Source organism: Heptranchias perlo, chromosome 6 (genome assembly GCF_035084215.1).
Source record: "Heptranchias perlo isolate sHepPer1 chromosome 6, sHepPer1.hap1, whole genome shotgun sequence".
Taxonomy (NCBI): Eukaryota; Metazoa; Chordata; class Chondrichthyes; order Hexanchiformes; family Hexanchidae; genus Heptranchias; species Heptranchias perlo.
In genome coordinates this window covers 4,960,641-4,975,477 of record NC_090330.1, presented here as the reverse complement: position 1 = coordinate 4,975,477, position 14,837 = coordinate 4,960,641, and the positions used below count along the sequence as shown (strand labels likewise).

The window sequence follows — 14,837 nt, the reverse complement described above, 5'->3', positions numbered from 1 at the left end:
AGCTCCTGATGTAGAGCTAGTGTCTGCACAGTGATTTCTAAGATTCTGTGACAGCAGATACCGTGGGGATCCTGCGTAAAATAAGCAACTTGCTTAATTGTTCGGAGCTGGACTGTGCTTAGTCACTGCGACAAGAGTGTGAAAGACACAGGTTTCAGATCGCAAGGGCTGGGCTCGTGGAAACAGTCATTTTCATGATAAATGTGTTGGAAATAGCCTTGGCTGTAATAGTGGCTCTAAACAGAGCTGATTCTTGTTCAATATTTGTTTGCTTTCAGAGAGGAATGTACTACACTTAAATTAAAACCCTCACACAAAATGGGGTACGGTAGCTTGGTGGTTACATTACTGGACTAGTAAACCAGAGGCTGGACTAATGATTCAGACAATGCAAGTTCAAATTCCACCACAGCAGTGTAAAAATCTGGAAATAATAAGCTGGTATCAGTAAGACCATGAAGCTGTCCGATTGTCGCAAAAATCCAATTCATTAATGGCTTTTAGGGAAGGAAACCTGCCGTCCTTACCTGACCTGGGCCTATGTGACTCCAGTCCCCCAACAATGTGGTTGCCCTCTTAAGTGACCGAGCAAGCCACCTTCTCAGGGCAACTAAGGATGGGTAATAAATGCCAGCCTTGCCAGTGATGCCCACATCCTGAGAGTGAATAATAAATCATTTTTAATAAGTGAGGATTCACACAGATTATGGTAAAACAATATTTTATTCCATTTTGCTTACCAGGATTATTTTCATTGACACTTGAATCATTAGCAAGTATGTGAATACAAGTTGCAAATGATCACAGCCTTTTACTGATTGCAGTTGGAGTAACTATTTAAATAAACTGCTGCATTTTTTTCTTTAATAAATAGAAATTAAAAAAAAAGGTAAAAAGGAAGTGTGGGGGGCATGCAGCTACAAATGGTTCACCAGTGATTTTGGCAAAAATTATGCCACTGTAATCGAAGGGACAATCTTCACCGAGCCAATATTGTACTCGTTCTGTTTATCGTTCCATTGTCTTTTTCTCTGCTTCCCTCAGGCATCCTGCTACAAACAGATGCATCAGATTTGCAGACAATCATCACCACTACAAAGGGTGCACAGGTCAGTTTGTGACTGCTGGGTTACCCCCACATGGACCCGGGGTTCAAGCTCCCCCAAGCATCAAATAGCAACGTGGCATCACTTCAGAATATGACCCGAGGTAGCACACTGTGGCGCAGCACTGTTTCTTTCTATGCTATACAGAGACGAGCGAGTGACTTTGCATTCCAGTTTGTGTTCCAGTCCTGCGTTCCCCACAGCGTCTCGTATTCAGGGACCCTTCCAATATTTTTTCCACTATCGCTGGTACAAAGTGAACCTAAATAGACGTGTGAAGTCTATCCCCTAATTGAGCCTCAGCTTGATGGGAGTTAGCCCACACATGCCAGAGAGACAAGCTTTAAACATGTGCTCAGGTGAAGCTTTTTTTTTAAATACAGGAATGAAAGCTCTGGAGCACATCACCCAGACTAAGGCCTGGGACGTCTAGCGTTGGTTATGTTGCCTCGATGGTGCTCACACTCGGGGATTGAGAAATCAGATCCCATGATGTTTATCACCCAGAACAGAAAACAAAAAACGCTGCAGAACACAGGTGACACACACAACCCCAAAAAACTGCAGGAGAAATGACAAGAATACACGGGTAGAGGCCTAACATCAGTCCAGATGCGAGATTTCATATCCTCCGGTTATCTCAATACCGTCTTGTTTGCTACAAGTGTGGGGTGTGTGTGTGTTTGGGGGGGGGGAGGGAGGTAAAGGAACTATGTCTAAATATTACACCTCAGCTAATCACCTTTTAACTAACTCATTCGGTTGTAATCGTTTTGTATAATTTTTTCGGTAGCTTTCATTCTTTACAATACTTTACTGAAGATGATCGGAGATAGAGCTAAAAATGGCAAATTTAAAGACAGTGAGGGAAAGGGGCATTAGTGCTGGGATATTGAACTATTTTCCACTTTCTATACCTCATGTTAGTATTGAGTATGCCTGGATGCCTCTTATTGTTGGTAGTTTTGTGGCACAGGCACATAATCAACTAGAAACTGGGTTAAGACTATATTGTAGCTCAACCATACACCTTAACCCCAAGTGTGAATCTACCCAGTTTCAACACCAGACAACCTTACAGCTTCTTTGAGTTAACCACGTCAATATATGTGGCAAATTGTCAGTAGCTTTGTGCTGTACATCCATGTCCATTATGGAATGGGTTAACATTGGCCAACTTTTTCCACTTGGGAACTTAAAAGCCAGTAGGAAGGGGTGTCTTTCCCAAAAGTGTGTGCTGGATCGGAATCTGAACTCAGAAGTGAAAATATATTGTGCTAACCCCATGGATCAACCCAGTGTCCAACTACCATGTGTTACAATTGGCGAAAAATCTATGGTTTTAGTCTTGGGTAATCTAAAGTTGAAGAGAACCCAGTACTGAAGTGGGTTATGAGGCAGTAAAGGATGAAGGGGTCGAGATGGAGCAAAGCACAAAACCAAACCTTAAGCATTTTACCAAGGTTACCTCAAATCCTGAGGCAAAATACAAGTCCATTATTCTTTATAATATACAATAATGCAAGGGCTCCTTACTATTATATTGGCTAGCAATAGGCAGCAGGCTCCTGTGACTGAACCATGTCATCAGACAAGTGATATCAGGATCTAACTGAATGATACAGGGAAGATCAGTGTGTAGGTTATATGTTTAGCTGAGAAAACTATTTCATCCTAAAAATATACTTACTCCTTAACATTGAGATATTGGACTACAAAACAAATGTGTTCGACAACGTTACTTGTTTGGGGGGCGGGGGGCTGGGAAGGCGACACGGGCAGTGTTTTGATACGATGCATCAATTTGTGCAGAAGGAACATGGACTGCACTCGTTTGGTACAAGTGCTGAGGTGTCTGTGCATCGCTTCCAGTGTGCTCAGGGACAAGCTCAAACTTAATCTCTGGCCCAGGAAGTGTGGACTGTGTTTGAACATCCTGTTTTAGCACCAACGCCCCAGGGGAAGATCATTGGTGTAAGTCACTAATCACTCTGGTTAACCGCCAATGGACGACCCTAAGCATCAATTAAATTGATCAACGCACGTGTTAAAGAGACTGATGTGGCCTTTAAAGTATATGAAAATAAAACACATTTACACACCAACATTGGAACAGCTAGATGAAGTCCACAGAGACAGCTTAAAACAAAACACATGCTACGACCATTATGGAGAGAGATGCCCAGCCATTTAAACTCGTGGGGCTGGCAGCTGCTTGGCTGATGAGATGGCCAAGATCGTGGGTATAAAAACCTGCAGCGGTAAGATTCAGTTTCCTATGTATTTAAATCACCTGAGGAACTAGTAGCATTTGGAGGCCTCAAACATCAGTCGTGTAAGACAGAAGTTGGAAGTCATGGCTTGTCCCCAAGATAAGGGATACGTCAACACCCTTGGATATTTCCCACATGGTTTGCTCATCTCTGTACAGCATTATATCTCTCAAATGTGTGAATGTTTGATGCGCAAGGCTGTTGGAAGCATTTCTCCACAGGTTACTTCTGGGGAAATCTTGAGCACCAAGATGCTCAGCAAACAACTTTCAGACGGAACATAACGACGTATTTAGATTAGAACCACACTGGCGTTGTGAATCAATAGAACGATACATCATTACAGCACTACTGAAAAAAAAAGCAACTGCATTCGTAATACCAATACTTTAAAAGCAGCGTTACCATTAACTTATTGCCCAGGCTGACAATTGCAAATCAACACTCTGTTAAAGGGTCACTCTCTGTAATGCTGCAACATGGCACACTAGGAAGGGATAGGACATGGGTCGGTATGTGCAATTTCAGTTACGCCACTGTGGGTAGTTGTCAAGACGAGTCCGGGTACTTGCCCACAGGCAGAATAAAAAATCATCGCAAAACCATATGGTTTTATTTTAACAGGGCCCTTTGAGTTGCTGTTGGAAGCTGGGATAACCCACCTCCTAATAGAATTCCTCCTGGTCACACCGAGCACTGACTCCCAGCTTGAGCCCCAAGTCCGACAGCCGGGCAGACAACGAATGGCCCAGAGGCACATGCAACAACTAGTCTGCCAAGGGCCGTATGTTGGGGAGGGGACACATACCACCCTCCATCCCTTCACCCTCACCCCACCGGGCCATATTACGAACACCACTGCTAGGAAGTATTGGCAGGTTATAAATGGGGAAGAGGAGATTACAATTCATAGATTGCGCAACTAGTTAATACTTGAATGCAATCATTAGTTTAATTCTCCAAACTGGGTCAAACTTTTTGGTCATCTAATATTTTGTTCACTTATCCTCTGCATCCTCAGTGATTTTTTGTTTTTTCTTTGTCTGTTCTTATAGTGATGGGGGGGGGGAAACAATTTGGATTGATCCAATTCTTTGTATGAAGTAGCAGGAGCCATTCATCTTGAATAAAGAATGTCCTTGCTTTATTAGCAAGCTTACTCCAGTGTAACTTAACCCCAGCTGCTACTACATACTGCGTAGATCAGATCCAAAATCTGACTGGACATCATAAATAATAATTTTTAAATGATCATTTAAAAAGGTAATGGAGGAAGATGGCCAGAAAAAAAAAACTGAATGCTTTCCATCTACGTACCTTACTTGTAAGATAGTATTCTTTGATTAGGTGTAACACAGGTAAGGCAGCAGTGCTCAACTCAATTCACCTGGGCAACACAGGTAGGCAAGCAGTGCAGGGGGCAGTGCGCTGGGCAACACAGGTAGGCAAGCAGTGCAGGGGGCAGTGCGCTGGGCAACACAGGTAGGCAAGCAGTGCAGGGGGCAGTGCGCTGGGCAACACAGGTAGGCAAGCAGTGCAGGGGGCAGTGCACCTGGAAGCCACAGAAACAGAGGAGCTATTTCCTAAACCTACTGAACCAAAATGAAAGCCTCTACGCTATAAAACACTGGGTCTTTTAAAACCAATATTTCGGAGGTTAAATTCGGAAGAAATTTAATTTTGTTTTGGAAGTGAGGGAGAGGGAAGGAAAACGAATAGGAACTCACAGCAATTAAATTTGCAAATGACCAAACATCATTCACCTACAGCCTTTAAACCATCAGCTGAGGGGAGATCTTCATGCACTTTCCCTGTATTCAGTTTATAGGTGGGTCTTGGGCTGTGAAGGGTAGAGGTTGAAACTAATATCAAACAGTTAAACGATACCTGAGACTGCACAATGTGTAGCCAAAAGATAGCTAATATAGACAGGCAGTATACGGCAACTTAAATTGAAACTATATTTACTTGATGCTTTGAGTTGCTCAGTAGAAAAACTGTCGCTCTCGGCAAAATGTTTTCTGCCAAGTTACTGATTTTAACTTACTTCCAACTTTTTCCAATTACCCTTAATCTGGTTCAGTAGCAAAGCTTAACCATCTTACTATCTGAACTGTCTAATTCTGGGGAACCTCATCACAAGGATATGGCAAGCTTCCAACTTAAAGAAGGAACTTGTGGGATTCAGAAGCTTCACATCATTTCAAAGCAACTCTTCTGTAACGTCACTGCACACATTCTGCTTGGCAAACATGGGAGGTCACAATCTATCTGCTTGAGTAAAGGGGATTAATTCCCTGCTCCCCTCCCCCACAAGAAATCAAATCCTGGGGTTATCAGGAAAGGGGTTACCAACTGATTGATTCCCATTTGGTTGAGAAGGGTGAGCAGCTGACAAGTCTGGTGGCATACGAAGGCTGGGTGATACAAACATGCAGTCATGGATGGCATGAAGTCGATCTGCAAAGCAATGACCTAGGTACATTTACTGCGCCCTCATCTCTTACTAGACTGGATCTCTTCGTCTGAAAGCCCAGCATCTTCAGCGGTCCACGTTTTGATTCTTTTCTGTTTTTTCCCCATCTCACCATGAGAATAGCAATGCCCATAATTTCATCTCTACAAATTGTCTCAAAAGAAGTGCAACTTGGTCTCCAGTCCAGTCCACGTTTCTTAGTATCCCTATCACCACCAACAGCGCGCATCACTTATCCGAGCCCTTGCGATGCCGGCGGAAACTCGAGACGTTCTCGTTCAGTGCACAGATCCTCCTGGAGAACTCCTCAAACCCTTCGGCATCAAGCTCCCCCAGAACTTGATCATCGCTCTCCACCGCCACGGCGTGATCAACGGGAATACAGAATCCTTCCAGTTGCTCGTCCGCACTGAAGCCCGTGGCTTCCATTCCTATGATCTCCTCGGCCCGCTCCACGGAGCAGAAGATGCTGCCACCCATAAGGTGGCTGAAGTCACCTGACTGCGGGCTACAGGTGCTGCCCGCGTGTGCGTTGGGCAAAGTCATTCCATTTACCTCGGTGGAGAGCTCAGAGGTAACCTCCTGCGACTGGGCTGCTTCATAAACTATGCCATTTTCATTACTGTGTGCTCCGTTTTTAAAGCTTTCGCACATAGTCTTCTCCTGGTCTCCATCTTTGAAGGAGTGGTCAGAAACCTCGAGCGTTGAAGAGGTGCGCACTTTGTGGTCATCCTTTGGTGATGCCCCGAGGGTTATGGCATGAGTCATTGCAGCATTGTAGCTTGGGGGCAGATCTTCTTCAGAGCTCCCATGTGACTGCCTCCAAGCTCTGACTGGAGAAGGGACCCCACTGCTGTGAAAAAGCATATCTGAACCTGCAGATGTGGTGGCTGTTTGCCTTCGAGGTACGGGAATGGCACTGGATAGAGGTCGATCACTTCATAAGAGAAAACAAGAGAATGAGTTAACTTGGAATGCACAACATGTACCAGGACATATTTTTCTAGACTAACGCAGCCATTTAAGCACTACCACCATCTTGAATACATTAAAGTAATTCAGATATAAGCACACAGTTTAAAAATAAAACAAATGGTTAGCCTATTAAAAGGCAGTTAACCTCATTGCACCATTGTCTTGTCATAGCACTAGAGAAATGCCAGTGGCTACTTTGCTTGCCTAATCAAAAAAATTAAGTAAATTATATGTCAAAACCAAGTCTGTCAATTCTCCCACATATGACAATGTGTAGGGGCTGCACCATTAACTGGTGGCATTTTTCTTGGCTTTCTCACGTTCTCGCAAGAAACATATTTGGAGGATAGGGCTATCCCAACATTCAGATGGGTAGTGACAGTTCTCAACTAAAACTATAGTTTTATAGAGGGCTTTCAGTACCCTGTGAATTCTGCGATGACCCACTCCTCCACAGCAGTGTCTTGGCTCGTCTCACTGTCCAGCAAGAGGAGAAAATTGCAAATTCCGCAGCCAGGCAGATTGCAGAGAGAAAAATATAGAAAAAGAGCAAAACCAGATGGAAAGGAGATAAGGTAAGACCACTTTAATGTTAAATGGCCGTCATTGCAGCTCCCGGGCAGTAGTATTTGTTAATACTGTTCTTCAGTGTAAACAGAATGCGGCTCAGAAGTAATTTTCCATACAGTTTCCCCTCTTCTCCACCCACCCCCCTCCCCCCCATCCCAAAAGATAGGGGAGCATGTGGGCACCCTGATGACAACTTGATGCAGCTTAGCTGCGTTTATGTTTTTTGGGTGGGAATGGATGCCCGAGATGCACTGAAAACCTCACACTGTGATTTGCTCAGCATTAGCAGCTCAGGTAATAACGGCTGCTCAGTTAAACTGGTTCCCATTGTTTTGGCCAACGACAAGAGTTCAGATTATGAACTGAATCTCTCTCATGCCACTCTTTTTCAGTCCTTTCCCCCCACAATCTCTCTTCAAATACGTTTAGAGGAAATGCCCTAAGCGACAGAGGTTTCAAATCAAAATTTTACAGACGTGGCAAATTTTTCTCTTCCAAGGGATATGTTTAGTACGGAACAAGGTCTCAGTACTTACACATCTGAACCACGTTGGCTCAGAAGATCTTTATTCAAAATCTTTGGCATTGGGTTTTGACAGAAACCATGTTGTTTTAGTGTCTTGTTCAGTGGTCGACATAACTCTTCAAAATTACGAGACAAAAACTCAGGGCTGTTTTTTTAAAAAAAATACATAAACCTCACACTGACAGATCGGGCACACCAAAATCAATACTTCTAACCGATCAAATATCTTCCTATATGTCTCCTCTCTGAAGTTCACCAGAATCAGATAAAGACACATCAGTTTCGTTTTAAAATAGTTTCACTGTTACGGAAAAACAAAGAAACTCGAGAGCATTTACACGAGAGTTTCAAAACTCAGCATTTGCACGAGAGTTTTAAAAAAAGAGGGATCCTGGCTATACATTCTACTCTTAAGTTGCTTATTTCGAATTAGTGTAATTTGAATTGAAATTGTGCAAATATTGCCTTTTACAACAATTTGCATTTATATGATGTGGTTGCCAAATACTTCAGCTATTCCCTCTGTGTCTCATTCTCTCTTTATCCTATAGACTTCCTGTCATAGAAACACAGAAAATAGGAGCAAGAGTAGGCCATTCGGCCCTTCAGGCCTGCTCCGCCATTCAAAATGATCATGGCTGATCGTTTAACTCAGTACCCTGTCCTCCTGCAATTTGTAAGCTTTTAATACTAAACAACAACTTGCATTAATATAACGCCTTTAACGTAGTAAAACATCCCAAGGAGCTTCACAGGAGCGTTATTATAGAAACATAGAAATATAGAAAATAGGAGTAGCATTAGGCCCTTTGAGCCTGCTCCGCCATTCAATATGATCATGGCTGATCCTCCTTCTCAATACGACATTCCCACTCTCTCTCCATGCTCCTTGATGCCTTCTGTGTCTAGAAATCTATCTATCTCCTTCTTAAAAATATTCAGTGACATGGCGTCCATAGCCTTCTGTGGTAAAGAATTCCACAGGTTCACCACCCTCAGTGAAGAAATTTCTCCTCATCTCAGTCCTAAATGTCCTACCCCCTTTCCTGAGACTGTGACCCCTCGTTCTAGACCCCCCAGTCAGGGGAAACATCCTCCCTGCATCCAGTCTGTCCAGCCCTGTCAGAATTTTATACGTTTCAAATATTGCCAGCGAGTCACATAAGGAGATATTATTACATCCCTGGGTATGTCCAGTCCCACCGGCAGGACAGACCGACCAGATGTGGCAGTACAGTGATATACAGTCAGGAGGGAGTGGCCCTGGGAGTCCTCAACATTGACTCTGGACCCCATGAAATCTCATGGCATCAGGTCAAACATGGGCAAGGAAACTGCCTGCTGATTACCACCTACCGTCCTCCCTCAGCTGATGAATCAGTCCTCCTCCATGTTGAACACCACTTGGAGGAAGCACTGAGGGTAGCAAGGGCACAGAATGTACTCTGGGTGGGGGACTTCAATGTCCGTCACCAAGAGTGGCTCGGTAGCACCACTACTGACCGAGCTGGCCGAGTCCTTAAGGACATAGCTGCCAGACTGGTGAGCGAACCAACACGAGGGGAAAAACTTACTTGACCTCGTCCTCACCAATCTACCTGTCGCAAATGCATCTGTCCACGACAGTATTGGTAGGAGTGACCACCGCACAGTCCTCGTGGAGACGAAGTCCCGTCTTCGCACTGAGGATACCATCCAACGTGTTGTGTGGCACTACCACCGTGCTAAATGGGATAGATTCAGAACAGATCTAGCAGCTCAAAACTGGGCATCCATGAGGCGCTGTGGGCCATCAGCAGCAGCATTGTATTCCAGCACAATCTGTAACCTCATGGCATGGCATATTCCTCACTCTACCATTACCAACAAGCCAGGGGATCAACACTGGTTCAATGAGGAGTGTAGAAGAGCATGCCAGGAGCAGCACCAGGCGTACCTAAAAATGAGGTGCCAATCTGGTGAAGCTACAACTCAGGACTACATGCATGCTAAACAGCGGAAGCAACATGCTATAGACAGAGCTAAGCGATTCCACAACCAACAGATCAGATCAAAGCTCTGCAGTCCTGCCACATTCAGTCGTGAATGGTGGTGGACAATTAAACAACTAACGGGAGGAGGAGGCTCTGCAAACATCCCCATCCTCAATGATGGCAGAGTCCAGCACGTGAGTGCAAAAGACAAGGCTGAAGCGTTTGCAGCCATCTTCAGCCAGAAGTGCCGAGTGGATGATCCATCTCAGCCTCCTCCCGATATCCCCACCATCAAAGCAGCCAGTCTTCAGCCAATTCGATTCACTCCACGTGATATCAAGAAACAGCTGAGTGCACTGGATACAGCAAAGGCTATGGGCCCTGACAACATCCTGGCTGTAGTGATGAAGACTTGTGCTCCAGAACTAGCTGCGCCTCTAGCCAAGCTGTTCCAGTACAGCTACAACACTGGCATCTACCCGACAATGTAGAAAATTGCCCAGGTTTGTCCTGTCGCCAAAAAGCAGGACAAATCCAATCCGGCCAATTACCGCCCCATCAGTCTACTCTCAAACATCAGCAAAGTAATGGAAGGTGTCGTTGACAGTGCAATCAAGCGGCACTTACTCACCAATGCTCAGTTTGGGTTCCGCCAGGACCACTCGGCTCCAGACCTCATTACAGCCTTGGTCCAAACATGGATAAAAGAGCTGAATTCCAGAGGTAAGGTGAGAGTGACTGCCCTTGACATCAAGGCAGCATTTGTCCGAATGTGGCACTAAGGAGCCCTAGTAAAACTGAAGTCAATGGGAATCAGGGGGAAAACTCTCCAGTGGCTGGAGTCATATCTAGCACAAAGGAAGATGGTAGTGGTTGTTGGAGGCCAATCATCTCAGACCCAGGACATTGCTGCAGGAGTTCCTCAGGGCAGTTGCCTATCTTCAGCTGCTTCACCAATGACCTTCCCTCCATCATAAGGTCAGAAATGGGGATGTTCGCTGATGATTGCACAGCGTTCAGTTCCATTCGCAACCCCTCAAATAACGAAGCAGTCCGAGCCCGCAAGCAGCAAGACCTGGACAACATTCAGGCTTGGGCTGAGAAGTGGCAAGTAACATTTGCGCCAGACAAGTGCCAGGCAATGACCATCTCCAACAAGAGAGAGTCTAACCACCTCCCCTTGATATTACCATCGCCGAGTCCCCCACCCTGGGGGCCACCATTGACCAGCAACTTAACTGGACCAGCCATATAAATACTGTGGCTACAAGAGCAGGTCAGAGGCTGGGTATTCTACGGCGAGTGACTCACCTCCTAACTCCCCAAAGCCTTTCCATTATCTACAAGGCACAAGTCAGGAGTGTGATTGAATACTCTCCACTCGCCTGGATGAGTGCAGCTCCAACAACACTCAAGAACCTCGACACCATCTAGGACAAAGCAGCCCGCTTGATTGGCACCCCATCCACCACCCTAAACATTCACTCCCTTCACCACCGGCGCACAGTGGCTGCAGCGTGTACCATCCACAGGATGCACTGCAGCAACTTGCCAAGGCTTCTTCGACAGCACTTCCCAAACCCGCAACCTCTACCACCGAGAAGGACAAGGGCAGCAGACACATGGTAACACCACCTGCATGTTCCCCTCCAAGTCACACACCATCCCGACTTGGAAATATATCACCGTTCCTTCATCGTCGCTGGGTCAAAATCCTGGAACTCCCTTCCTAACAGCACTGTGGGAGAACCTTCACCACATGGACTGCAGCGGTTCAAGAAGGCGGCTCACCACCACCTTCTCAAGGGCAATTAAGGATGGACAATAAATGCCGGCCTCGCCAGTGACGCCCACATCCCAAGAACGAGTAAAAAAAAAGGATAGGTGACCAAAAACTTGATCAAAGAGGTAGGTTTTAAGGAGCATCTTAAAGGAGGTGGGAGGTGTAGAGAGACGGAGAGGTTTAGGGAAGGAATTCCAGAGCTTAGGCCCTAGACCCTAAGTGTTTCGTCACATCTTAGAAACCTGTAATTGTTTCTACGCTGTTTTATTAAATTTCCATAATTCAAACTAGTAAATAATTTAAATTTCTTTTGAGCAGAGTTACGTTTTTCCATTAACAGGAGTAGACTATCGATCCACAATGAGAGTTATTAAGATTTCAGTGAAGCAGAATGGTGGGGTGTGAAGTGAATTATGCATTTTGCCCTTCCATATATGGGTTGTGACTTGAATATTTTACTCTGTGTAACACTAGAGTGGAGTACTGGTGGGTTACAGGTCTGCCATTAGTAGTGGAAACAATCTGAGGTGATAAATAGAAAGAAAAAAAAATAACTTGTGTATTTAAGTGCCTTTCACAACCTCAAAACGCCCCAAACCGCATTACAGCCAATTAAGTACTTTTGAAGTGCAGTCGCTGTTGTAATGTAGGAAATACAGCAGCCAATTTGCACACAGCAAGGTACCACAAACAGTAATGTGCACATGACCAGATAATCTGTAGTCCACCATGGTTATTTGAGTACATGATTGTAATGGGAATGTTAAACACCAATACATTAAGTTATTGTAACAAGTGTTGAAAGTGGAGTCAAATATTGAAGACAACATCTTTGCTTCTAAAAGTAGTATTACAATGGCACTTTCTAAAATACTTTCTAAAGAAACTTAAGATAAGGCAGGTTCCTAACGAGTTGAAGCAGTAATGGTTATTACCACAGAGTGGAAACGGTGTAGGGTGATTGCCAATTTTAACCATAGGAAGTTCTCAACCTCACCCGAGATGTCAGAGGAGAAGATACCAAGTGCTTCCCCATCTTTTGGGAGTGGGGTTGGGGGGAAAGAGAAGAGGGAAACTGTATGGAAAATTAATTCTGAGCCACACTCTTTCAACTGAAGAGTAGTATTAATGAATACGACTGCTTGGGAGCAAGTTTCAGGTTTCCTACTTAGCCATAGGCATGTTGTGAAGAGGGAGAACAGAAAATAACTTTAGTGCTACCCCTCACCCCAAAAAACAGGAAACTCCCCTCTAGTAAGAATACGGTGCAACTGTAAAAGTGACTCTAGAGAATGGCCTTTTACAGGAAACTTTTTTCCAATAAAATTCAACAGGATGCTCTTCTTCTAGAAGTGTACTGTACACTTGGTCCTTCATCCTGCTCTTTATGGGATCTTGCTGTGCACAAAATGGCTGCTGCGTTTGTCTACAGAACAATCCATGCACTTCAAAGTAAGTCATTGTATGTGAAGTGCTTTGAGATGTCTGAGAGATGTGATAAAGCAAGATATAAGTGCAAGGCTTTCTGACATTCTAATATACATTTTTCAACCCTGCATCAGGCAGTTCCCCTACCTATTTAAACAAATATTGACAGAACACACTTATACAGTTGGGGAAGCATTATTAAGAGAATGATGTATTGTGCACTTAATAATGTGCTCTGTTTAAAAGCACACTCTGTAATAATCCGTATTTTATTAGTAAAAGATTAACGCATTCTTTTCAAATCTCTTAAAGGAGATGGCAGCAACATGGACATGAGAAAGTGAAGACCAGAAAAGGTCATTCAGTTCATCAAAGTTCACTGCTCCAGTACAAGACAGGCGGAACAGAGGTGAATCCTCTGTGTGGAACAAAATATCAACGCTAAATGATCTGAAGTTTAAAGAAAACTCTTGTATAGTAATTTGTTGACTGGGCTCTGGTTTTATGACAGCAGTCTACTAACCTTTCCATGTAAGCACCTAACTCTTTCTCGGAGTCGCCAGTACTTGGACAACATCCAATGCTCTATATAGTAAAGATCTGATTTTATATTTTGAGGGTATGTTACTTCTTCTGAACTAATCAGACTCTCTCTCGTCGCTCAACCAAGAGAGCGGATCGGCGCTCTGATCTCAGGCCTCGACCTATGTTGCTCTTGAACAGAGTGGGGAAAATGAATCATATGCCCATCCATCTTATGTTGTCTGACTTCCCCACAGATTAGAATAACGAAAAAACTATTTTCTCCACTTCAGGTCTCCTCGGAAATGCCCAGCTTTCCTTCTACACCTACCCCCGACAGGGTAACTAAGATTGGGGAATTTAGCACATGGAGTTGTGGTTGCAAACCAATTATCCATGGCACCAATGCAATTTGCCAACATGCCACTGGACGGTACAGAGGTGAGCAACAACGATGCTTTTAAGTCCATGGAAATTGGGCTTGCTTTCTTTGGAAAAGAGATTTCAAGATGACCCAATGGAAATTTTCAAGATTATGAAGGACAATTGACAAAACTGCTCCAGGAAATTGCTCACTATACTGAAGGGTTCAAATAGCAAGTTAGGAATAAGAAGGGAAGAAAGATGTAGACTTTTTCACCAAATGGTGAGAGTTGTTGAATACATCACTAGGGATGGATACTGAAGCAAACAGTACAAAGAGACAATTCGTTGTCTTTGTGGAGAGAGAAGGGATTGAGGGTGAAAAGGTGAGTTTGACCTGCTACAAAAAGAGGCACATTTGTTGGGCGTTTTGGCCATTTACCGATTCTACAATTCTTCTGTTCTCATGTATCACAGATTTTCATATTAAATGTGCCAAACCGATTCTAATATTAACTTCTTAAAGCAGATACAATCTCAACAAAACTTAATTTCAAGGATTGGATACTTACCATCTCACCATTAGCCCTTGTTCCATGAAGTTTTTCAGGTTAGGCAGCGTCTGCCGGAGATCTGGTGTGGACAGACCATGCTGGTATCTTAGCTGTCAATGCAAACAGAAGGTTTATTGTTTTCTTACTGTTCTAGACTTGAAACCTTACATTGAATTGGCTTCTTGATTTTCCCAAATGCAATCAAATGAAGGTCACACACACAGGCATTTACAGGCTGGCACAGGAAGTGGCCTTTTCACCCGAATCTCCCGCCAAGTATGCGGTGTT

At 44.2% G+C, this 14,837-nt stretch overlaps 1 protein-coding gene across 1 annotated transcript in view; it reads right to left on the bottom strand.

The window, feature by feature from the left end:
• Positions 1–704: 704 nt before the first annotated feature.
• Positions 705–14,837, bottom strand: part of uvrag (UV radiation resistance associated gene) — a 260,049-nt gene continuing 245,916 nt past the window's right edge. The window contains exons 14-15 of the mRNA XM_067985644.1: positions 14,568–14,659; positions 705–6,792 (exon numbers count right to left, since the gene is read on the bottom strand). Of these exons, the coding sequence (XP_067841745.1) occupies positions 6,084–6,792; positions 14,568–14,659 (801 nt within the window). The 3' untranslated portion in view covers positions 705–6,083. The remainder of the gene's footprint in view (positions 6,793–14,567; positions 14,660–14,837) is intronic.